The sequence below is a fragment of the Martes martes genome, assembly GCF_963455335.1.
Source record: "Martes martes genome assembly, chromosome: 5".
NCBI lineage: Eukaryota > Metazoa > Chordata > Mammalia > Carnivora > Mustelidae > Martes > Martes martes.
The window spans coordinates 165,327,200-165,351,952 of record NC_137892.1 but is presented as its reverse complement, the minus strand read 5'-3'; the positions used below and the strand labels follow the sequence as shown (position 1 = coordinate 165,351,952).

Genomic DNA, 24,753 nt, shown 5'->3' with positions numbered 1-24,753 from the left:
TCACTGCATTCTTCCTGGGGCCAGCTCCCGGGGCCAACATTCCTGGCTTGCTTCAAAGCAGTTCAAAAGGAACTCCCAAATAATACCCCCTAGATTTATCCCCGTAAACAAACGGAGGCAGGTGGTCCAGGACAGAAGATGGCTCAGATGACCTGGGTTTAATTCAGTACGTATATGGCCAGGAAAAATGATGTTCGATTAATGATGGTGAAGAATATTTCGTCCCATAGAGAGTTCACACAGAGTAAAAAATACATATGTATCTGCATGTGAGGGTGGTCACCACGGTCTCACTGTCATTGAATATATACAGGCTTGGGAAACACACTTGAGGGATCCATGTTAAAGTGTTAACCTTGGCCGTCGCGACGTGGTGGAATTCAGTCTTTGTTCTCCAGTATTTTGCATCTTTTCTGCAATTAATATGCAATACTTTAAGAAGCAGAAAACATGATTTTTGAAGTTTTATTGGCACTTCTATCGCAACAGAAACGTTGACTGCGTGGTGCTGTCCCACGGGGCGAGTGCAGAGGTCCCCGCCCACCCGAACTGACCGCTGGGGGAGCAGGAAGTGCTGGGTGTCCTGGCTGCGCCCTGACCAGCTACTTCCCTCTGCTGGGGGCCAACGGAAGCCTTTTGCTTGCCTCTGTAGGCTTCTGAAGCCAGGCTGTCGGGTCAGTTTCTAAGTCTCCTGCCTGCGCAGACTTCCACTCAGCAGACCTGGTGCGGGGCCCCCGCGGGGCCTGGGATGTGCCCAAGTCCGTGGAAAGGGAAGCACGGGCAGCACTGGAGTGCCATCTTGGTCAGTTACGGGACACTCCCGAAGCAGGCTTGCCAGTCCCCATAAACGCTGAGCAGCACAAGGGCCCAGGGAGGCCAGGCTTGAAGCCCTGCACCGCCTAGCAGAGTTGGGGTACCCTGCGCCCCTTCGTGCTGTGCGCACCCCCCACCCCTCCCCTATACCTCCTGCCTCTAACCCCGCTGTATGCCTCCAGTACCCACACAGCCTCCACCCTCCACCCCCTATGCTACCACCCCGGCAGGGACATGCCAGGTGACTTTGCGGATAGGCTGGTCACATCTGGGGTGAGGGGTAGCAGGGGTGTCCCCAGACAGCAGGAGATGGGGAGGCAGGGGTGACCCCACGGTTCCGGCTGGTTGAGGCACATTCGGACACGGAAGGGGTCTTCCCTGAACCCTGCAGACCTCAAGTGCTGCTCACAATGCTCCGTAAAGGTCCTAGAGGGACGCGCATGCCACCAACCTGTCGGTCAGCGGACGAGCGCCAAGCTCGGGCCCCAGACTTCACTGGCCGCCTCCGGGGGACCCCACATGTGGGGTCCCGGGTGAGGCAGGGAACCCATGGGCTGGCGGGCTTTCCCGGGGGACAGCACCCCTCCCACCGAGGGCAGAGGACCGCTTGAGTCAACGCAGACTTCGACTCGCCCCGCCCGCCGGCCCGGACCCCGCCCACCGGCCCAGACCCCGCCCACCGGCCCAGACCCCCGCCCACCAGGGCCCCGGACCCCGCCCCTCGGCCCCGGACCCCGCCCCCCGGCCCCGGACCCCGCCCCCCGGCCCCGGACCCCGCCCCTCGCGGCTCTGCCGCGGCCCCACTGCGCAGGCGCCAGCGCAGGTGCTTGTCGTTTGAAACTATGGCGCCCGCGGGCCCGCGGCTGGTGCTGTGTGAGGAGAAGATCCGGGAGAAGAGCGGCCTGGCGCGTCACCACGATCTGGGTGCGCGGCGGTGGCGGCGGGCCGGCGGAGGGTGCGAGCTTCCCGCCGCGGCGTCCGCAGACGGGGTCGGGCCGGAGCGCGCCGTCCTGACCGCGCTCTTCCCGAACCGTCGAAGGCGGGGGGCGGGGAAGAAGGGGGTCCGCGGGGCACCGGGGGCCCGAGTGGGGGCGGGGGTCCGCGGGGGGCGGGGGGCCCGAGTGGGGGCCGGGGTCCGCGGGGGGCGGGGGGCCCGAGTGGGGGCGGGGGTCCGTGGGGGCGGGGGGCCGGAGTGGGGCCGAGGACGTGGGGGGGCGGGGGGCCCGAGTGGGGGCGGGGGTCCGCGGGGGGGCGGGGACCGCGGGGGGGGCCCGAGTGGGGGCGGGGGGCCGCGGGGGGCGGGGGGCCCGAGTGGGGGCCGGGGTCCGTGGGGGCGGGGGTCCGCGGGGGCGGGGGGCCGGAGTGGGGCCGAGGACGTGGGGGGGCGGGGGGCCCGAGTGGGGGCGGGGGTCCGCGGGGGGGCGGGGACCGCGGGGGGGGCCCGAGTGGGGGCGGGGGGCCCGAGTGGGGGCGGGGGTCCGCGGGGGACGGGGCCCCGAGTGGGGGCGGGGGTCCGCGGGGGGCGGGGGGCCCGAGTGGGGGCGGGGGCCCGAGTGGGGGCGGGGGTCCGCGGGGGGGCGGGGACCGCGGGGGGGCCAGAGTGGGAGCGGGGGTCCGCGGGGGGCCGGAGTGGGCCCGGGGACGTGGGGGGACGGGGGGCCCGAGTGGGGGCGGGGACCGCGGGGGGCGGGGGGCCCGAGTGGGGGCGGGGGTCCGCGGGGGGGCCAGAGTGGGAGCGGGGGTCCGCGGGGGGCCGGAGTGGGCCCGGGGACGTGGGGGGACGGGGGGCCCGAGTGGGGGCGGGGACCGCGGGGGGGGCCCGAGGGGGGGCGGGGGGCCCGAGTGGGGGCGGGGGGCCGCGGGGGGCGGGGGGCCCGAGTGGGGCCGGGGGACCGCGGGGGACTGGGGGCCGGGGGCCCGAGTGGGGGCAGGAGGTCTCAGGAGGTCCGGGGCCCGAGTGGGGCGGGGGACAGGGCCGCAGTGGCGGGGGACGCGGGGGGCGGGGCCCGGAGTGGGGCCGGGGTCGCGGTGGGGGCGGGGGCAGGGGGCCCTAGCGGGGGCGGGGCGCCGGGGCGGGCCGAGAGAGTCAGCGGGTTTCCTTTTATTTAAAAAATGTTTTCGAGATACACTGATTTGTTTGATGTGCTGTGACCGGGGAGACAGAAGGGGAGGCGGAGACGAGCGGAGTCCTCCGAGCCCCCGGGTGTGTGCCCACGCGGGACTCCTCCCGTACCCTGAGGTCGGGACCCGAGCGGAAATGCGGAGGCTCCCGCAGGACCCGCACGCGCTCCACCGCCGGGAGGCGGTTTCGGTCTCCCGCAGTCACGGAGAAGCGGGCCTGCGCCGCGGTCGCGGGGCTCCGGCGTCTCGGGACCCCGGGGTCGCGGGGCTCGGGGCGTTCCGGGACCCTGCGGTGTGTGCGCGGCGGGCGCGGGCCGCCAGCGTGCGGTGTGCCCGGTTTCCTCCCGGCCCGGCGTGCGCGGGAAGCGGGGCGCCTGCCCTGGTGGACTCTCCCCGGAAGCCGCGTGGCTTGGAGAGGCCTGTCCCTGCCGCGCCCGACGGCACGTGTCGCTTGTCCGTCGGGGGACGCGTCGTACCGCTTCCTTCTCGGCTGCGCGGGTTGTGGCGGCGGCTGGGACCGACCCTCGGGAGAAGGCGTGGAGCTCGCGCGTGCGTCCCGGTTCGCCGGTCCGTGTCCGGAGGTCGGTCGTGCGGTCTGGGGAGACGCCTGGGACCGACCGGCGCCTGCGGCCGTCTCCCTGGTCAGAGACGGACATGCCGCGGGCTCGCGCCTCCTTTGCTTCTCTCTGCTCGCGCGGCGCTGATTTCCCTCTGCTTCTGCAGGGGGGAGGCGCACGGGGGAGGCGCGGGGGGCGGGGGCGGCCCCGGACGGCTGCGCGCCCAGCGCAGAGCCTGGGGGCTCGACCGGCCGCCCTGAGACCGCGCCGCGGGCGGAAACCCGGGGTCCGAGGCCGCGCGGCGCACCAGGGAGGCGCTGCTGCTGCCGCGGGGTCCGCCGCCGGGAGCCCCGCTACCGAGGCGGGACCCGCGGCTTCCCGGCTGGAGCGGTGGGCGCCGCGCCCCGCGGTCCGTCCGTGCCGCTGGGCGTGTGTCCGGGTCCTCCCCGGAGGCGCCGTCCGCGGCCCGGACTCTTGCGCGCGTCTTGTCGTGTGTGCGCGGACTTGCTTCCTCCTCCGCGTTCTCGTTCCCGACGGAAGCGCGGCTCCGCCTGGCTGTCGTTCCGTGGGACCGGCCGGGGCGTGTGGGCTGCGGCGCCCTCGGAGAACGCGTGCGCGCGGGGCGCCCGGGCTTCCTGCGGATCCAGTCAGCCCCGTCGGCCGCCCGGGACGCTGGGTTCTCGGTCCTCGCCGTCCGGCCCGGCGCTTGTGCCGACTGCCGGGGCGCGGGCAGCCCCGAACCCGAGGCCGGACTCGTCCGCTCCCTCTCGCCGCTTCGTGGGTGTCGGGGCCGCGCGGCGCGGAGCGGTGCGTGCGCGTCGGGGACCGGGGCCTCGGGGCGCGCGCGGGGCCGGGGCGGGGGTCGGGCCGGGGCCGGGGCCGCCCGCGCCGCGACTCCCGCGCCCTCTGGTCCCCGTTTCCGGGGCCTCTTCCCGGCTGTTCCTCCTCCGCCGAAGCGGAACGCGGTCGTCGGCGCGACGTGAGGCTCCGTCGGCAGTGGGCGGTCGGTCCGTTGTCCGGGACTCCGCCGTCCGTGCCCTTCGTGGTGTCTGTAGACCCTGGACGTCGAGTGCGACGGGCGGGCTGGGGCCGCTGGAGCTTTGCCTCCTGCGGTCTCCGCCGCCGCCGGGTCGCCGGTTCCTGCCTCCCCCGGTTGGGCTGTTTTCCTGGTTTCCCGCTTGGCGTTCTCTCGTGTATCTTCGAGCCGATCCCTCGGTGTAGCGTCCGCCTCGGCGGTTTCCCGAGTTACGGTGTGTTTGTGTCATTTAACACCGTCTGCTTGTGCGGACCTTTTACTCCTTCAAGCAAAAGGTGGAAACTTTGTAAGCGCTGTTTCCTTTGTTTCTCCCTTTTATCGTCTAGTGGCCTTAAGTATTTTCTCGGTATGCCTTGAAAACCACATTAGTCGTTTTTCCTTTTCTTTTACAGTCAGCCAAAATTTTAAATAACGCCAGAGGAGACATTTTTCCTGCATGTTTACCTGTTTCATTACTCTTTCTTCATTTCTGATGCTTCGGGTTTTCTTCTTTTATCCTTCCTGTATGTTGGAAGAGTTTTCTGTAGCAGTTGCCTTAGGACAGGTGTGCGGGTGAAACAGTCTCTCTGCGTTTCTTCATCTGAAAACACCTTATTTCGCCTCAGCCCCCAAGACTGCTTTTGGTGGATACAGAGTTCTGGGTTGAAAGTTCTTTTCTTTCGGCACTTGGGAAATGTGGTGCCCCTTCCTTCAGGCCTCCTTGGTTCTGAAGGAGAGTCCCCTGTCCTGTGAGTGCTTTTCTCTACCAGGAATGCCTTTTCTGGTTGCTTTCGAGATTCTTCCACCACTCTTAGTTTTTAGAAGTTTATTTCTGATGTATCTGGGCATGGCATCTTTTTTTTTTTTTTTTTTTTTGGTCTTTATTCTGTTTGGGGTTTTCTCACATACTTGAATATGTACCTGTATGTCCTTTGCCAAATTTGGTAAGTTTTCAGCCATTATTTCTTTAATTGTTAAATTTTTTTCTTCTTTGTCATACTTTCTCTTCTTCTTGGAACTCTAATTGGAACTGCACTGGGACCTGTTGTGACAGGAGTGTTAGATCTTTTTCTGTGGATCCTTGAAGCTCTGCTCTTTTTATTTATTTATTTTTTAAAGTCTGTTTTCTCTCTGCTGGTCAAATAAGACAATTTCGATCAATATGTTGCTGCATTTACTCTGGATTTTGGCTTCTGTTGTCTCCCTCCTGTTGCCGAGCTGCTTCTGCGCAGTGTTTTTGATTCCGTTATTGTATTTCACGTTTCTAAATCGCTGTTTGTCTCTTCTTTATGTCCTTCTGCTTTTTGGCCAAGACTTCCGATTTATCATTTGTTTGAAGAGTGTTGATAATTGTTCATCAAACTCTTGCTTTAAAATTCTTTTTTTTTAAAGGTCTTATTTATTTGACACAAAGAGACAGAGATCACAAGTAGGCAGAGGTGGAGGGGGGGAAGCAGGCTTCCCGCTTAGCAGAGAGCCCGATGCGGGGCTCGATCCCAGGACCCTGAGATCATGACCTGAGCCGAAGGCAGAGGCTTAACCCGCTGAGCCACGCAGGTGCCCCTGCTTTAAAATTCTTCTTTTTTTTTTTTTTTAAGATTTTATTTATTTATTTATTTGTCAGAGAGAGAGAGAGAGATCACAAGTAGGCAGAGAGGCAGGCAGAGAGAGAGGAAGGGAAGCAGGCTCCCTGCTGAGCAGAGAGCCCGATGCAGGACTTGATCCCAGGATCCTGGGATCATGACCTGAGCCGAAGGCAGAGGCTTAACCCACTGAGCCACCCAGGCATCCCTTTAAAATTCTTGTTAAAAAGTTCTGACTCTTGTCATTTCTGTGTTGGTGTCTGTTGATTGTTTTTCCTCATTCGAATTGAGATTTTTTTTTCAGTTTTTGGTCATTTTGTATTGAGTCGTGGACATTTTGGGTATTAAGAGGCTGTTTCTTATGTAAATCTCATTGCACAGTGTTGGCACTGAGAGGGTGCTGCCTCACTGCTGAGGCGGCGGCCACCTTCCTGTCACACGCACACTCCGTGCATGCCTGTGGGCCACCCGGGGTAGGCGTCGGGGTCCACTCGTGCTTTTTCGGGGCCGTCCGCGGCGCAAGGCAGATGTATGGTGCATTTTTTTACTGGGTGTTGAGCTAGTGTGGGGCTCACGTCAGGATCCTGTGCTGCAAGGTGCCCGTCCCCGTCCTCCCGTGGCCCAAAGGCTTACCCTTCTGTGCTAGTCAGAGTCCGTTGGTTGTTCTGGGCTGCCGGCTTCGTTGGCCCTCAGATTGGGATGTGTGGAAGACAAAATAGCCCAACGCAGGGCCCTCCCTGCTTGATGGTTTTCTTGAGGTCCCTAGACAGTGAGCCTCCCGTTCCCCACCCTCCCGAGGGGTCTGGTGCTTGTTTCAGACCTTGTTTTCCAGGGAGTTAGGCCTAGCACATGCGTAGAAGTAGGGTGAAATGGGTCTATTCTGTCTCGTGTGGAACTGGAGGCCCACAAGCCAATTTTAAATTTGACTGAGATGTGTTTTAAAACATAAATATTCCTGGGGAAGTATTGGTGTGCCTAGACCCAAACTGTCTTTTTGATGACGGAAACTTATTTTTGTAACAACATTTACTTACTGGCTGCTTGGTGAGTGTGTCACGCAGCGGCACGTGGTACGCAAAGGATGACTGTGCCCTCGTGTGTAAGTGGCTCGGACTAGGCAGGCTAGCTAACCAGTGGGCTTCTGATTGTGACCCCTGAGTGGAGGCTACGCAGGCGCTGGGCTGAGCGGCCAGGAGTCAAATAAGAGCCCGGCTAGGAGGGCCTTGCTGGTGGGGGGTGGGGAGCAGGGCAAGGGCTCGGAGATACTTTGGGCATAAGCAAGCTGAAACCTTGAGTGCAATTCTTTCATATCACTGTTCAATTAAAAGTAAGGTTAAAGGGGCGCCTGGGTGGCTCAGCGGGTTAAAGCCTCTGCCTTCGGCTCAGGTCATGATCCCAGGGTCCTGGGATCGAGCCCCACATCGGGCTCTCTGCTCGGCGGGGAGCCTGCTTCCCCCTCTCTTTCTCTGCCCGCCTCTCTGCCTACTTGTGATTTCTGTCTGTCAAATAAATAAATAAAATCTTTAAAAAAAAATAAATAAAAGTAAGGTTAAAGTCTCTGTTTTCTGTTATTATTTTTCTGTTCTTAGCTGAGCTCCGGTCATTGTCTATTCCTGGAACTTACCAAGAAAAGATTACTCACCTGGGAACTTCTCTGGTGAACCTAACAGGTCTGAAGTCTCTAGACCTCTCACGCAACTCCCTGGTGAGTCTAGAGGTAAGTTTTAAGTTTGTTTCTTCAAAGACAACTTATTGCTGTCAGGAGCAGTGCAAAGTAGGTTTATAGTAAAAAATACCATCTGTAGGGCGCCTGCGGGGCTCAGCGGGTTAAAGCCTCTGCCTTCAGCTCAGGTCATGATCCCATGATGCTGGGATCGAGTCCCGCATCGGGCTCTTTGCTCAGCGGGGAGCCTGCTTCCCCCTCTCTCTCTCTGCCCGCCTCTCTGCCTACTTGTGTTCTCTGTCTCTCTCCGTCAAATAAATAAAATCTTAAAAAAAAAAAAAATCTGTCTTACACCTGCACTTACGTGGAGGCCGTATACTTGGCCCTGATTACAGGTGGTGTTTTTCTTGTGCATCTCATTACGTCTTTAAACTACTTGGACAACCAGAAGTCCTATCTCTGATGAAGACGGTTGTATCGTTAAGGGAACTAAAATAAGGCCGAAAAGACTGTTGTGTGTGCCAGTCACTGTCCGTCCCTGCCTGTGTCGCCTTTTTCTTCATACTCATTCTACGCTCACATCTGTTTATCATCTGCCTGCTGGTGGCCTCAAACCCTGGAGTGGCAGAGCCATGGGCGCAGGGCTCCTGCCGGGGCGGGCGCTGGGTCTGCTGAGCAAGGAAGAAGCCGCCGGCTGATGGCAGCGCGGGACGTTGTGTGAACGCTGCTCGTGACTTCATGGAGAAGAGGCTCCCGCTGCCCTTGGTAGACAGAGCCCCCCGGCATGGGGCTGGGAGCCTGCCCAGAGTCCCCCCTCCGGGCGCCAGCTGTCCTGGTCTGTGCGCCGTGAGCGCCGACTGCGGGAGACGGTGACAGGCCGGTGGAAGCGGGCTGTCCCCGGCGCTGTCGGGGCTCTGCGCACGTGACCTCCCGCAGCCGCGGGCCGCTCCCCGCGTGGGAGCCGCGGCCGCCTCCCGGGAGCACGCGCGTCTCTGTGCTCTTCCCGCCAGCTGCCCGGGGCCGGGGCCCGGGCCGGTGCGTACCAACGCCCGGTTCACTGCCGGCCGAGCGCGAGCTCACTGTGCCTCCGTCCTGTTGGCAGGGCGTCCAGTACCTGACCGCGCTGGAGAGCCTCAACCTCTACTACAACAGCATCTCCTCGCTGGCCGAGGTGCTGCGGCTCCACTCGCTGCCGGAGCTCACCGACCTGGACTTCCGGCTGAACCCCGTGGTGAAGAACGAGGCCGACTACCGCCTCTTCGTCGTGCACATGCTTCCGAAGCTCAGGCAGCTGGGTAGGTGCCGCGGCCTCGCTCACGGCAGCGCTGAGCGGCGAGCGGTGCTCTCTGCTCCTTGGTTGCGCCCCTGTGTCTCGCCGGCTGGGTGTTGTGGGGGTGCTGCGTGGGAGGAGGGCGGGGAGCTCTGGCCACAGACACCTGCCTGGGGCGACCGGGGCGCGGTTGAGGGCGAGGGGCGGGCAGGCTGCTCCGTCGCTTTCTGGCTCTCCACATTGTAGCTCCTGGCCTGGACATATTCTCTGGAATCCGGTGGCGTTTCCTTGCCGGGCTGCCCGGGCTTCCTCTTAGGCAGTTGGATTCTTCCTGGTTTCACATCCACCTGGAAGGACAGATACAGGAAGAGAAGTTCATGTGTCACACCGTCCCCCGGATGATAGAGGTGGGAGAGTGACGTTCTGGTGGCAGGTGTAGCTGCCCACCGGCTCAGTAAGCTTGTCCCTCAGAGAAACAGGTTTTCGTGTCAGGCCGTAGGACAAGCTTCCAGCGCGCCTGCCAGCCACGCCCGGGGGCGGGTCACGCTTACAGAAGCCATAGTGGCGCCTCCTCAACCCCTTCCTGGTTACCAGGAGTTGTTTTTGTCATGAGCGTTGTGGCTGTTGGCACTGCCCGTGCCCACCTTGTGTCGCCGCACCCGTGAAGGCGGAGTGTGAGCCCAAGGGCACACTGAGCACGGAGAAGGGGCTGGCTTAGAGCCTTGGCCCCGCAGTCCGCCGTGTGAACGGGGGTAATGAGTGCCGAGCGGTGGCGGTGTGGCCACGTCCCCGTGAGGGGCAGTGTGGCTCCGTGTCCTCAGTGATCACAGTGTGTCCTCAGGCCTGAGGGCCGGTTCACTGCTTGGCGAGGCTGGGGGGCGTTTGGGCGTCTCCGTCTTCTGGGAGCTGACCTAACGAAACCAAAGTCAAGCTGGATCACAGCAGCGCTTGTCAGGGAAGACGGTCCGCTGTCCTTCCACGTGGTAGGTACTGAGCCGGGGCCGTCCCGTGGCTACTGGCCTGGCAGCGGCCAGGCGGTGTCTGTGGAGACCCCCGTGTTTTGCGTCTCTCGGCTGTAGCAGGTTCGCGAACGCTTTCTGCACGAGCACGCCGGCTCGCCTCCCGGTGCCCCGTCCACGGCTGGTGGGCCGTGGGCTCTGGGAGCCTGCAGCTCTGCCGGGCTGCGCCTGCCTGGGGTAGGGGTGGGCTGTGGGCATCAGTGACCGACCCCCATCGGTACATGTTTAGTTTGGATTTTCAGGTGTTTGAGGGGAGTAAGCGCCGGTGCTCTCGCTTACTTGACTGTTTACCAGCAGTTGAAGTTGGCGCTTTCACAAGCATTGTGGTCCAGATTATTGGAGAATTTTGCCGTCTTCAGTCTTAAATCTTTACTTTCTCTTCATTATAAAGGTTTTAGATTCAGAATCTTACAGTGTGCAGAAGGGGCATAATAAAGAGGGACAGTGGGAGAGGGAGAAGCGGCTCCCCACTGAGCAGGGAGCCCAACGCGGGGCTCTATCCCGGGAACCCGGGGTCATGAACTGAGCTGAGGGCAGACAACCGACTGAACCACCCAGGGCCCCCAGAGCATTGACTTTTGATGTTGGGAACCATCTTAGCCCCTAGATACACTGAGGAAGGCCCAGGAGTAGGAACTGATTAGAGGCCTTCCGGGCCCCGGGCGCACAGGCGGGGGCAGTTGGACCCGCGGATCTGACGGTGCGAATCCTAGGCCCAAACACAAGGCCGTGACGTCCTCTCTTTAGCGAGTTCGGGGTTCCTAAACGCAGAGACGTCTCCGACGTGCTCAGTGAGGTTCGAGAACCTCGCAGGGCGCCCAGAACGTGCGTTAAGGGAAGACCGCGCTGAGGAGGACGTGCAGGCGCGTGTGCCGCGTGCATCTCTCTCCCCGCGGCCGCAGGCCGCCGGCGCGTGGGACCCGAGGCTGCGCCCTGTGGGAGCCGGCCAGCCCTCCTGGAGTCCGCACCCGGCGTCTCCGGGAAGCCGAGCGTAGCTACCACGGCCCAGCGTTCCTTTCCTGGGGCTGCACAGTGCTTACGGGGACTCCTGGGGCAGTGCCGGCCCTGGGGGGATGGAAGATCCCTGAAAAGCGGCCGCAGTCCTGGTCACGTGCGGCGGGCTGCAGGGCGGGCGACGGGGGCACCTTCATTTCCACGGGGACGTGGGTGTGCTTCAGGGGTGCTCGGACGTACCCCTGTGGGGCTTGGTCGCCGGGGCCTGTCACCTGCTTCGTGGTCTGCGCATTTCTCGCATTTTCTCCCTAGATGACCGTCCTGTGAGGGAGAGCGAGCGGAAGGCGTCCCGGCTGCATTTTGCGTCGGAGGAGCCACTCAGCTCAAAGCAGAGCTTCCCCGCTGGTTTCAGAGTCGGAAGGTAAGAGCAGAAGTGGTATCTGAACGCGGAGAGCAGCCGTTCCACTCGCCTGTGGCTGGAACGGGTACCGGAAGGATGCAGACTGCCCTGTGTGCCGGCTGCCGCTTGGAGGGCGGCCGTGCAGAAGAGCAGAGGGGCTCTCTGCCCCTGTCGTGCGTGTTTTCCGTATTATTTTTTAATATTAGAACGTTTATTAAAGTAACACGTGGAAAATCAAATAGCGCGAGAGGCTTGTCATGAGAAAGCTCGGCCCCTCGTTCCCTCCTCAGCCTCGGAGGCAGCCCCCGCCCCTTCTGCAGCCGCGTCTGCTGCCGGGCTCCGTGCGCGCTCCTCTCGCGGCTCCAGACCGGCCGAGCGCAGCGCCTGTCGTGCGTGCGAGCGCTTGGCCGCGGGAGCTCACTGCCGCCCCGGGCCCTCCTCCCCAGCCCGGCGGTCCGTCCCTGGAGCGCGGTCCTTCCTGCGCGCTCTGCTCAGTGGCCGGTGGCCGGTGCCGGCTCTGCCGTGTGTAGCCGGGCTGGGGACTGGCATCTCTGGCCTGCCTGTGCCCCGCCTCCTGCCCCCTCCCGGCTCCGGGCAGCTGCATTGTTGTGTTTAACTGCACCGTGAAGGTTGACAGTATTTCAGTGTGTTCTGAAACCATAAAGTGTCTTCGTGGTTTGCAGGCTGATTTTATTGCATTTATTTAGTTAGTTAGTTTTTAAGATTTTATTTATTTGTGTGAGAGAGAGAGAGAGAGAACGAGCGCACAAGCAAAGGGAGCAGCAGGCAGAGAGAGAAGCAGGCCCCCCGCCGCCGAGCAGGGAGCCCGCTGCGGGCTCCAGCCCAGCACGCTGGGATCGTGACCTGAGCCAAAGGCAGACGCTTGACTGAGCCCCCGGGCGTCCGTACAGGTGGATTTTCAAGGGCAACATCTGCCGTGCTTGTGCCAGGGTCATAGACCGTACGCCGTGTCGCTCCGTCTAAAGCCTTCAGCCGTCTCCTTGCGCCGGAGGCCTTAGCTTGCCTTTCGGCTCCTCGGCGCGCAGGCTGACCCGCTGTCTCCTGAAGAGCGCTGGAGAGCGGATACTTTCGGTTCTGCGGATCATACGATCTCCTTCTCAGCTTTGGAATTCTGCCTCTGTCGCGTGAAGGCCCCCGTAGGTAATGCTTCACCAAACGGCTGCGTTCCGGGACAACTTCGTTTACAGGCATAGGCAGGGCACTGGGTCTGAGCTGTGGCCTCGCTTTGCCGGTTTCTGTTCTGATGTCTCAGGATCAATTCCAAATCCTCGGGGTCTCTTGTTCCTCAGATCCCCTTTCTCTCTCCCACCCCCCTTACTTCCCCATTTCAAACCAGACTAATTACTGTGTAGACAGCTGTTCCCAGTACTGTGTGCAATGGCCTGGATGTTTGTGGTCCCCAAATTCCTATGTCGAACCCTACCCCGCTAGGTGATGGTGTCAGGAGGTGGGGCCTCCGGGAGGCGGTGAAGTCGTAAAGGCAGAGAGAGCCTCACGGATGGGCGTGGCGGCTTGTAGAGAGACAAGCCCCCCCGAGTTCCCTAGCCCTTTCCTCCACGGGAGACTGAGTCAGGTAGTGTCGCCTTCTGACTTTGCTCTTCTTCGATATTTTCTTGGGTCTCCGGGGCCTTCGCCGCTCTGTGTAAGTGTCAGTTTGTTGGTATCCGTGAAAGACCTTGCTGGGACTCCCTGCGACCGCGGTGACTCTTACAGATCGAATTGGGAGGATCTGACACCGTGACAGTCTTGAGTCTTCGTCCGTGCGAGCACAGGGTATCTGTGCATGTGTTAGTTCTTGATTTCACTTAGCAGAGATTTGTGCTTTTCCTCAGTCAGATCTCGCCCACGTGTCGTTAGATTATACCTAATCTATGGTCTTGGGACACCTCTGTAAACGGTGCTCTCCTGCTTCATTTTACACGCCATACCTTGTTGGTGTGTAGGACAAGCCTGACTCTTTTTTAAAGATTTTATTCATTTATTTAACAGACAGAGATCACAAGCAGGCAGAGGGGCAGGCAGAGAGAGAGGGGGAAGCAGACTCCCCAGGGAGCAGGGAGCTGGATACGGGGCTCGATCCCAGGACCCCGGGATCATGACCCGAGCCGAAGGCAGAGGCTTTAACCCGCTGAGCCACCCAGGCACCCCGGACAAGCCTGACTTTTGTATGTTCACCTTGTGTGTGTGTTTCCTAGAGCTGATGTCGCAAAGTGCCACAGACTAGGTGGCTTAAAATAACAGAAATCTGTTGTCTCACCATCGTCGAGGTAGAAGTCTGAAATCAAGATGTTGGGGCGTTGATTCTTCGTGGAGGCTGTGAGGGAGAACCCGCTCCCTTACTCTTCTCGCGCTTTGCTGGAAATCTTTGGTGTTCCTTGGCTTGCAGACGTATCTTACCAGTGCTATGTCTTCACGTGGCTGTCTTCTTTCTCCCTGTGTCTTTTCACAGAATCTCTCCTTTTACATGCTTGCTTCTGTATCCCAGTTTCTCCAAAAGGTGCCAGTCAGGTTGGATTAGGGGCCGAGCCTAATCTCATATTAACTTGATTACCTATGTGAAGACCCCATTTCCAAATAAGGTCATGTTCTGAGGTACAGGGTGTTGGGACTTCCTATCTTTTGAGAGGGACACAATTGCGAATCAGAACTCCTTGTGTTTTACAGCCTTATTTTACAGGAGGTTTTTTTCCCCTTGTTTTTGGTTCGTTCTTGAGGATTTTCTGCATAGACGATCATGTATCTGTGACAAAGACAACTTGATTTCTTCCTTCCCAATCTGTATACCTTTTATTTCCTGTTCTTGTCTTACTGCATTAGCTGAGACTCCCAGTATGATGTTTAAAAGAAGGAATGAGAGGGGCCGCCCTTGCCTTGCCCTACTTACAGGGACGTGTCTGTTTCTCACCGCTAAGTGGGATGTTAGCTACAGGTTTTCATAGATGTTCTTTATCTAGTCGAAGAGTTCCCCTCTATTCTCAGTTTGCTGATCATTGTTATCATGAATGGATGTTGAATTTTGTCACATGCTTCTTCTGTCATGATATGAGCATACGAGTTTTCTTCTTTAGTCTTTTGATGTGATGATTGCATTGATTGATTTTCAAATGTTGAACCAGCCTTGCATACCTGGAATAAATCCCACTTGGTTGTGGTGTATAATTCTTTTTGTACGTCAATGGATACAGTTTGCTGGTATTTTATTGAGGATTTTTGCACCTATGCTCATGAGAGCCATTGGTCTGTAGTTTTCTTGCATGTTAAAATAAGGCTGACCACATAGAACGAGTTAGGAAATATCCTCTCTGCTTCTGTCTTCTAGAAGAGATTATAGAGAATTGGTATAATTTTTTCTTTAAATATTTGATAGAATTCACCAGTGAACCATCTGGACCTGGTATTTTAGAGGTTATTAATTATTGATTCAATGTCTTTAATATATATAAATCTAATCCGATTATCCATTTCTCTCTGTGTGAATTTCGATAGAATGTGTGTTTCCAGGAACTGGTCTGTTTCATTAGATTATGAAATTGTGGGCATAGGGTTGTTCATAGTTTTATTACCTTTGCGTGTTCGTGGGGTCTGTCATCACGATGCCTCTTTCACTTCTGACACTAGTAACTCGTGTCTTTTTGTTCCTAATTAACCTGGCATGGAAGTTTTTCAATTTTATTTTTAAAGAACTAGCTTTTGTTGTTTTGTTTTTTTCTGTTGATTTCCTGTCTTCAGTTTCACTGATTGCTGCTCTAATTTTATTTCTTTTCTTCTGCTTACTTTGGATTTAATTTGCTCTTCCTTTTCTAAATTCCTAAGATGGAAGCTTGGAGCTTGGATTATTGATTGTAGATTTTACTGTTTTCCTAATGTATGAATTCAGTGCTATGGATTACATTCTAAATAGTGATTTCACTGTATCCCGCAAGTGTGTTTTCATTTTCATTTAATTCAAAATATCTGTAAATTTCTCGGGAGATTTCTTCTTTGACTCATGCCGCGTGTTATCCAGGAATTTGCTCTTTAGTCTCCCGAGTATTGGGGATTTTCCAGTTCTCTTTCTGTTACTGACTACTAGGTTAATTCCACTGTGGTCTGAGAACAGACACTCCATGAACTCTCCTCTTTTAAGTTTGCTAATATGTGTCTGGTGGCTCCTAGTGTGACTTGTAACTCGAGAAGAACGTGTAATCTGTGGTTGTTGGACGCAGTGGTCTACAGATGTCAGGACGTCCATTGGACTGATGGTGCTATTGGGTTCAACTGTGTCCTTGCTGACTTTCTGCCGGCCAGGTCCGTACAGGTCACGGAGCTTGCAGTCTTCTTGGAGAACTGAGCCCCTCTCTTTATGTAATGCCTCTTTTGTTCCTGAAAACACTCCTTGTTTAAAGTCTGCTCCGTCTGAAATTACTGCAGCTACTCTTGCTTTCTTTTGAATAGTGTCAGCGCGATATATTTGTTTTTAATACTTTCCTCTTTTTTTTTAAGATTTTATTTATTTGAGGGGGAGAGAGAGAGAGAACACGAATGAGAGAGCACAAGCAGAGGACCGGCGGAGGGAGAGGGAGAAGCAGACTTCCCACTAAGCTGGGAACCCGGTGTGGGGCTTGATGTCAGGACCCCAAGATCATGGCCTGAGCCGAGGGCAGCTGCTTAACCGACTGAGCCACCCAGGTGCCCCTAACCCTTTACTTCTTATCCATCTATGTCTTTATATTTAAAATGGGTTTCTCGTGGGTGACTTGTGGGTGGGTCTTGATTTTGATCCATGTTGAATCTCTGCATTGGAACGTTTAGACCATTGATGTTTAAAGGGTTATTGATAGGGTTGGATTTATATCTGCCACGTTCATTTCTGTTTCCTTTGTTCCTATTCTTGTCTTCTGCCCTGTTTCTTCCTTTTGTGGTTCTAAATGAGTGTGTTATACCATCCCATTTTCTCTCCTTGGTTAGCATAGCAGTCACACTTACATTTTTACTTTTTTTAGTGGTTACCCTAGCATATGAAGTAGACTTTCACAACTAACCCAAGTCCACTTTCAAATACTATTGCACTGCTTCCCCGGTAGTGGCAGTACCTCACACTCACAAAACATTCCGAATTCCGCCCTCCTGCCCCTCGTATTACAGGTGTCGTCATTCACTTCATTGATGCATAAGCTATAATCATGTAGGTAATCTGTGGGTACCCGTACTCAAGTATATTGTTGCTGTCGTCTCTTAGATCAGTTAAGAATAAGATATAATAAAAAGTTGTTATTTTATTCCTTCTCAGTGCTGTTCCTTTCTATGTAGATCTGTTTCTAGCCTGTGTCATTCTTCTCTCTAAAGAACTTCTTTTAACATTCCTTGTGAGGCAGGTCTACCGGCGACACGTTCTACTGTTTATCTGAGAAAGTCTTTTTTTCTCCTTCACTTTTTTTTTTTTTAAAGATTTTACTTACTTATTTGACAGAACAGGAGAGCAAGCGTAAGCGGGGGAGTGGAGAGGGAGAAGCACGCTTCTCGCCGAGCAGGGAGCCTGATATGTGGGGCCTGACCCCAGGACCCCGGGATCATGGCCTGAGCCGAAGGCAGACGCTTCAGCAACAGAGCCGCCCAGGCGCCCTCTCGACTTTGGAAGGACGATCTTGCAGGACACCAAATTCTAGGGTGGTAGCTTTTCTCTCAGCAATTTAAATCCTTGGCTCTTGTGTTGCTTGCATGATTTCTGAGGGGGAGTCTGATGTAATTCTTGTACTTGTTCCTCTACACGTAAAGTGTTTTTTCCCTTTGGCTTATTTCAGCATTTTTTTTTCATTTTCTTTTATTTTCTCCAGTTTGGTTATGATATTCCTTGATGCAGATTTTGGGTGTGTGTTCTGCCGGCGTTCTCTGAGCTTCCCGGATCTGTGATATGGTGTCTGACGCTGAGGAAATTTTTAGACTTTAAATATTTTTCGTGTCTCTTTTTCTCTTTCTGACGTTCTCATTAAGCATGTGTTATACCTTGTGGTTGTCCATTGTCCTTCAACTCTTGGGTGTTCTCTTGTGGGTTTTTCCAGTCTTTTTCTCTCCCTGTTTTTTGGTTTTGGATGATCGTGTTGAGCTGTCCTGAGGCCCGGAGATTCGTCCTCGGCTGTGTCCAGGCCACTGATGAGCCCGTCGGAGACTTTCTTCATTTCTCTTTCGGTGCGTGTGATCCCTAGTCTTTCTTTTTGAGTCTTTCTTAGGGTCTCATCTCCTGCTTCAGTTTCCCCTGTGTTCTTGTGTATTGTCTGCTTTTCCCTTTAGACCTCTTGACATCATCACTTCCCATTGTTTTAAACCCTCGTGTGCTGGTGCCGGCGTTTCTGCCGCGTCTGAGTTCTGACACCTGCTCTTCCTGCTCACGGTTGTTTGGCCGCTTGGAGTCCCTGGAGACTCCAGATGCGCTTTAGGGGATGTTTCTCTGCTCCTGCCAAAGACGCCATCGGGATTTTGACATGTATTGCGCTGATTCTGTAGGCTGCTTTGGGAAGTACTGACCCTTTAACGGTGTAAAGTCTTCCCGTCCATGAAGATGGGATGTGTTTCTATTTATTTAGATCTTCTTTAATTTCTTCCAGCAATATTTTGTAGTTTACTTGTCCTTGACAGTCTCAAGACTGAACTGTCACAGAGTTCAGAACTCAGAGAGCCTCATCATGACCTGGCGCAGCCTCGTGATCCAGAGGTGACTGGGAGACCCGTGAGACAGGAACGTGTCAGGTTTCTGTGGGCAGACCTAGAAAGAGAACCCAAGTCCCCTTCCCTTTGCAGTGGGCCGGAAAACTCTCAGAGGTAGAAAATAGTAAATAGTATCGATTTCTTAAAGTCCGATCAGATATCATAACACCAGCACTCATAGTATGTGACTGAGTATTACCGTTTAAGAGATTTTGTAAGCTGCCTGTGTTGGAAGTGAAGTGTCCTTGGTGTGTGTCCGTCTCCGTGCTGAGGGCCGCCTTTCGTAGGGATGTCGTGTGGTAGAGCACCTCATGCTCAGTGTGGAGAGATTTTCACTTAATGTGAAGACAGAAATTCAGAACACCATATCCTTTAACTTTCTTGACCCCCGGCACGTCGTGGATGTGCTAGGAAGAGAACACGCTAGCGGATGTCAGAACAGGAGCTTTCAGGACCTCTCGTTCTGGAGTGGACCCTCCTGGGGTTCCGTGCCCTGTTCAGACGGCGTGGTGACGTCACATGACCTTCTTTTCATGAGCGCTTGTCCTGTGGATGTCTTGCACTGACTTCTTTAATAGAGCCCTGGGAGCCATTTTCTGCTGCACACCAGCTCCTTCCTGGAGACCCCGTGGCCGTGCTGGGGCCCTTGTCTTCCTTCACAGGGTCTGTGTGCACTTGTGCGGGACGCCGGCTTGAGCGACAGCACTGAGTTTGCTTTTCCTTGCAGACCGTGCCACTCTAGGGCCCTGTGCGCTGACCCCTCGGCCAAGAAGTGCTTGGTCATGGATGCAGATGACGAGGCAGTCCTGAACCTCATTGCTGAGTGCGAGTGGGACTTGAGCAACCCTCCTGGGAGCACAAGCTCCAGCCAGAGGGAGCGAGAGGCCGACCTCCATAGTTCTCAAGGTAGGCTGCTACTGTACCGTGGAGGCCCAGTGGGCCCAGCCCGTGCTGGGAGCTGGTCGTCTCTGGCCTCCTGATACACAGCTGTGCTCCCAGAAAACTGACCTTTACCTGTCGAATCCTCGTGATGTCTCTGTGAACTTGAAAATACTAGTGGTTTGGATTCTAGAATTGTGACAGGTGACGTCAGCGTAATTGAGTATGAAGTCCTGCATGCTGGCTGTTCAAACTGTCCTCCCTCAGGTAGACCACGATTTTACTTACAGGGAGACCCGGAAGTTCAGAGTAGATGGGTGAAGTGTCCTGTGGTTGGTGGCACCGGTGTCCGTCCCCACCGCGAGGGGGTATTCACTTGGCTTGAGAGACGCGTGGTGCTCAGCCGGCCAGGTTCAGAGCTTGGACCGGACACGGACGTCGGGAAGCCTTTGCGGCGTGCGGGCTTCTCCACAGGCTTTGCTCAGGGCCCCCGTTTTCCAGCGGGACTGGTGTGTGTGCGCCAGCTCCTTCTGTTTCGAGTGTCTGAGAAATTTTCCTGAAGACAACGGGTTAAGGCATTAATTTGGGCTAAGATCCCAGGATTCGCCGGCTGGCACGAGGACATCTGCCCAGTGGGTGTCCTCGCCAGCTCGTCGCGGTCAGTCTTTTCAGGCGTGGCTCCTCTGGGCACGTGGGCGTGCTTCCTCGTGGTTCTCCTGCACGCTTCCCCGAAGCCCACTGGTGGGACGGTTCTGCTCCTGTCTGTTCCCCTCGTTTTTCTCTTCTTGGTCGTGGGTCGGAAGAGTTCTTTCTCTGTGGTTCTCTTCGTGCAAGCCCTTTCGCAGCTGTAAGTGCTGCAGCCTCCCAGTCTCCGGCTTGCCTTGTGTGTGCCCGAGCGCGCTCGAAGAGAAGAGGCTCTCGCCGTCCAGCGTGTGAGTTCTGTTCTCCCTGCGGTTTGTGCTTTCTGGTGTGCGCTTGGTTTACAGGAAATCTCTGTCTGCCCCACGCCTGTGAGGAGGCTGCCTTCTCAGTCGGTAACTGTGGCACATCCGTTAATTCGGTTGACGAGCCTCTCTCTGCATTCGGCCGGCGTTGGGTCACTTGTCGCGTCTGCGGGCTGGCGTGGGGCTGTCCTCCTCCCGCAGCCGCACCGTCCGTGCTAAGGCCGGGCGGGGCGAGTCCACCTGCGTGTCCCCTTTTTCTTGTTTAATTGTGTCCCAGATAGCTGTCACACGCCGTCAGAAGGTAAAGATGGAATTTCTGATGAAATAAAACTTTTCAAGTGTTTTTTAATAAAATAGAATCCAGACATCTGTTGAGCCCTCGGTCAGCACAGCCTCAGTGTGGGGACTCCATGAAGAAGGGCCATGAGAAGAGGAAGGGCAGCTCTCGAGTCTGTGGTCCGGAAAAGAGGCTTCAGAGCCAGTACTGCGGGGAGCTGCCCCCGCAGTGTGGACAGCACGTACACTTCACCCCACACCCCGGTGAGCAGTCTCACACTTACACTCCCTTTCCTTCTCCTACAATCCTTTGTGATTCCCAAATGCCAGATTTTTACTCACTTTTTTGTTGTGCGTGTTAAGGTACTTTTGGGCGGATTGTCCGCGCGCGTGTGCACGTACGCACGCATGCACCTGGGCGCGCACGCACACACGGTCGCCTTTTTCAGCGCGGGCACGGGTCGCTGCAGCCAGAGAACTTGGTCTGCTGAGGGCTGTGTTCCGCCCGCCCTTACAGATTCTGCAGACATTGAGGACTCGACCCTTTCTCAGAAGTCAAGTTGGTCAGCACAAAAGGTGTTAAATCCATTGCCCGATCCTGAAAAGTACAGAAAGCGAAGAACGCCTGGCAGGAGATCCCGGACTCCTGCAGACCAGGAGGGTCTGAGACGCCTGGAGAGGCCGACTGTGTCATCGAGCCCCGAGGAGACTCTGAGCAGGCAGAGTGCTCAGAGGGCCAGAGCGAAAGGACCTTGTCTCGCTCAGAAGTGTCGGAGCCTGAGGACGAGGGGCCTGCAGCAGGAGGGGCACGGAGAGGTGAGTGGGAGAGCCGAGCGGGCACTAGATGGGGAGGCGGGGCTGCTGAGCCCTGCCCGTGCTCCCTCTCCACCCCTGCACTCGCCGGCCCCCAGCCGGAGAAGCTTCTGTACAGGTCTCCCCCGCAGCACTGCTGCGTCGTGGTCTGTCGGAGGTGTGCTTCCGGGCTCCGTGCCCCTTCCCGCCACCCTCGGCGCTTTGAGGCGGGAGTGTAGGCATAGGCGAGAGGCGATCGTTCTGTGCTTGTCTCAGAGGTGGAGTCCGTCCTCTTGGCCCGGGCGCCATCAAGGGTCCTGGTGTGTGGGTGTCCTGCACGTGCATCCTGTAGCTTTCCAAAGGCCTCATCCTGGGTAAGGACTGAGAGTCCTCTCAGCCTCTCAGTGACCCAGAGCCACATGGGCAGTGACTCGGTTGCCGTTGTCCCTGGGTTTGTTGGAGATGGAGGCACAAAGTGGTGGGAATTGGGGCCGACCGCAGGCGCACAGGCAGAGCAGACTGTGGCAAGGCGGTCTGGCCCGCCGCTGATTTGGCAGACATGAGGAGCTGGCCTCCCACGGGGTCGGTTAGGGGAGCGATTTTGCTTCCTGTGGTCGGTCCTGAGTTGCGAACAGGGAGAAAAATCAGGACGGCCATCACTTCACTGATCGAGTTCTGGCCACTGGGCCAGTTGTTACAGGGGGTCATGGTTTGGCCCCCTGGCTGGTTGCTGTAGGTCGAGGGTCAGAAGGCTGCTCTCCTAGAAGGTCTGGTCATGGCCTGTACGGTCAGTCTCTCAACTGTCTGGATTGAGGGAAAGAAGAAAAATGAGGCTGTCTTTGAGATAGGAACATGCCTGGGCCCTTCCCGTGCCCCAGCGGCCTGGCCTCACTCTCCGCCCAGTGCAGAGCTTCGCCCAGAGAACTCGTACAGGTGCTGTGGGGGCCGGGACTTTGCAGGAGGAGCCCACAAGGCCTTTGCGGGCCTCGTGGAGACCATCCTCACAGAGCAGGCACTGCCCTTAGCTCCTCAGGTGGCACACGGAAGCTTGAGTGAGCCCACTGAGGACCCTGGCTCTGTCACCCGTGTCCAGACGCCGCTTCCGATGGAGGTGTTAGTGCCCAGTGCTCCCTGGGACGCTCAGCCCTCAGCTTGTTGGGGCGAGTGCCAGGCTTTCGTGTCTTCATGCTGCCCCCCCCACCCCGTGGGACCTTGGGCAGAGCAGTGCTTGCTTGCTGGCTGCTTCTGGGGGGGCCTGGGGTGGCGGTGGCGGCAGGAGTTGAGGAGCTGTCCCCCGCCGGAGTGGCTTTACCTGCCCTGCCTCCTTGCCGGGTCTCTGCTCTTCGGAAGTTCCTTCAGTGGAAAAAGCCCCTGGGGGTTAGCCCGCCGCAGAGCCCTAAGTGGGGCTCTCCCCAGCCTTCTGCTTGGAGCTGCTTCCTGGGGACCTGGGACTAATCTGTGTCCCAGCTCTGGTGGTCGGTCCGAGAGACAGATGTGAGCTTCTATGCCCTCCCTTGCCAAATCCCCAGACTCTTAGGAAGTGGGCAGGAGAGCAGAGGCCATCCCCCTTTCTATGATAATTTTTCTAAATTATCAAATTTAATAATTTATCTAAATTTCTAGTTTATCTAAATAATTTCTAAAAGGAGGAAAAAGAGAGAGATGATGCGCACGCTGACATAGCCCTGGTGGGATGGGGCCCTGGATGGAGTTGTGATGGTCTCTCCTGGCAGCCCTTCTGCCCACATCGTCCTGGCCTGACCACCATCTGGGCCAGTGTGTGACGTCATTACATTCAGGGCTTCCCGGGTGCCCGTGACCATTGAGGCCGAGACTGGCTCTGATGGGTCTCCAGCCTCCAGGGGTCCCTGTGGAGTGGTTCGAGAGGGCCCAGAACAGGCCATTGTGAGAGTTGTTACAGCCTTAGAGCTTAAACCGTGATATGGATGTCATGACCATCATCTCCGTATTGACTCCTTCTCATGCACCCTTTAGTTCCTTCTGGAACGGGGATGTCACCGGAGACCGCACGTCCTCGTGCCACAGCCTGCGGCGTCTGGATGGCCCCGTGCTCCACCTGTCTGTGGGATGAGGGTGTCCGCCTGAGGCGTGGAGGGTACCAGGCAGGCCTGTGTCAGGGGCTTTGCCTCAGGCAGTGGCTCCTGGTCTCAGCGTCACGGCTCTCGCTCCATTGCAGGTGGTTCCCAAACTGTGCTCCGCTGTGCCGCCCGGGAAGAAGGCTGCGCTGGAGGCGGCGCTTCTGGAGGCGCTCCTCGACCTGGTGGACAGGTACTGGAGCGGCTACAAGTCCCTGCATGGCAATGAGGTGTTCCGCGGTGAGTCGTGAAGGATGGTCCGCTCAGACCCGCGCTCGGGGCCCCTCCGGGCAGCATTCCGTTTGCACGTGCTGTTCTCCTGCTGAGTTCTGTCTGGGGCCCGCACTTTGTTCGCTTCTCCCTATTGGCCGTCACTGTCCCCACTGCACTGCACGGAGCATCCGGACGGCCTCCCGCAGAAGCAGCTGGTGGCTTCCATGGAGTGTGGGACCTGAGGGGTGTCGTGCAGGCCTCTGGCTGTTGGTTTTCCCACCTACTGGCACCCTGGGGTTTACGGAGATGCCTGGTCACCTGGTTTTGTTGGAGATGCTGTTCACAGATGTTTGACCCTTGTTCTGTTTTATGGGAGGGTTTAGAAAGGTCAAAAAGTTACCGCTGTTTCCTTCGCACCCTCTGAACATACGATCATGTGCAGGGCCCTGGCTTGCTGAGTTTTCACTGGGAATGAGGCACAGGGGGGTGGTCCCTCCCCAGGGAGGACTTGGCTTTGCTTCTGCCTGTGCCGAGTGCAGGAGCACACTGCGCCCCCTTCTTCTGGAGCGTGAGATGCTGCACCCCGGGGTGGCAGCCCAGGGTTCAGCCTTCAGTGTCCCAGTGGGAGCAGGAGCTTGCCGACAGGTCCTTCCTGTCCGCAGACCGTGGGCCCTGCCCGGGGCTGAGCTGTCGTGGCCCTTTAGCATCTCCTCCTGCAGCCAGGACTCCCCGAGGAGCCAGAGCCCGCGGCTCCTCATCCCGTAAACCGCACCCTTTCTCCCGGTTGTGGAGCTGCCAGACTGGGTTTGGGATCCAGGGCAGGAGCAGGCAGTGCGGTGGAGGAGAGCGTGGCAGGCCACTAGGTCGTCCAGCCAAACTGTCCGGTCACGGCCTTCTCTTCGGGGACACCTTTGCTGTCGAATAAAACTGTTTTCCTCTCTCTCACCTCCCATCTGTGATTGGACGAGTGGATAGACAGAGGCCTGAGTGAGGTGCTGTCAGTGGTGCGCGTGTGCCTTTGCCAGGCTCCTTGCTGGTCAGTGTTTTCGAGGCATGTAGTTTGTGTTGCTCAAGATGTATGAACGGATCTCGTTTATACTTCGTCCTTTCAACGTAAACGCCGTCCAACGTTTGGTTTTTACTCCTAGCTCAGGCAAGACATATTTTGTCCTCGGTGCAAGCATTTACAACAACTCAGGATAGTTCAACAAGTGTGAGTGAAGAAATGAGCTTCCTTAAGCTGGAAAATAAGTCTCTGCAGAAGCACCTTGCTGAGCAGCAGCGGTGCCGTGTGAAGACGGGCGAGCTGGTGTCGGACCTCAGCGAGGCGCGGAAGCAGATGGTAAGGAAGTGTGCCTTCGCGCTAGTTCCATCCGTGCACGTGTAGGGTAGGCGCGCCGTTTCGACTCCATGGATAAGAGGAACACGTCCGGGGCGCCTGGGTGGCTCAGCGGGT

General features: G+C 57.1%; 1 protein-coding gene across 1 annotated transcript in view; it reads left to right on the top strand.

The window, feature by feature from the left end:
- Nucleotides 1-1,655: 1,655 nt before the first annotated feature.
- The window catches only part of CEP72 (centrosomal protein 72), a gene marked incomplete at both ends in the record, with an annotated part of 32,700 nt that continues 9,602 nt past the window's right edge, over nt 1,656-24,753 (top strand). The window contains 11 exon segments of the mRNA XM_080804380.1: nt 1,656-1,737; nt 7,679-7,806; nt 8,855-9,047; nt 11,308-11,416; nt 18,825-19,003; nt 20,278-20,460; nt 20,714-20,920; nt 20,923-20,989; nt 20,991-21,012; nt 23,186-23,324; nt 24,446-24,639. Coding sequence (XP_080660506.1) covers nt 1,656-1,737; nt 7,679-7,806; nt 8,855-9,047; nt 11,308-11,416; nt 18,825-19,003; nt 20,278-20,460; nt 20,714-20,920; nt 20,923-20,989; nt 20,991-21,012; nt 23,186-23,324; nt 24,446-24,639 — 1,503 coding nt within the window.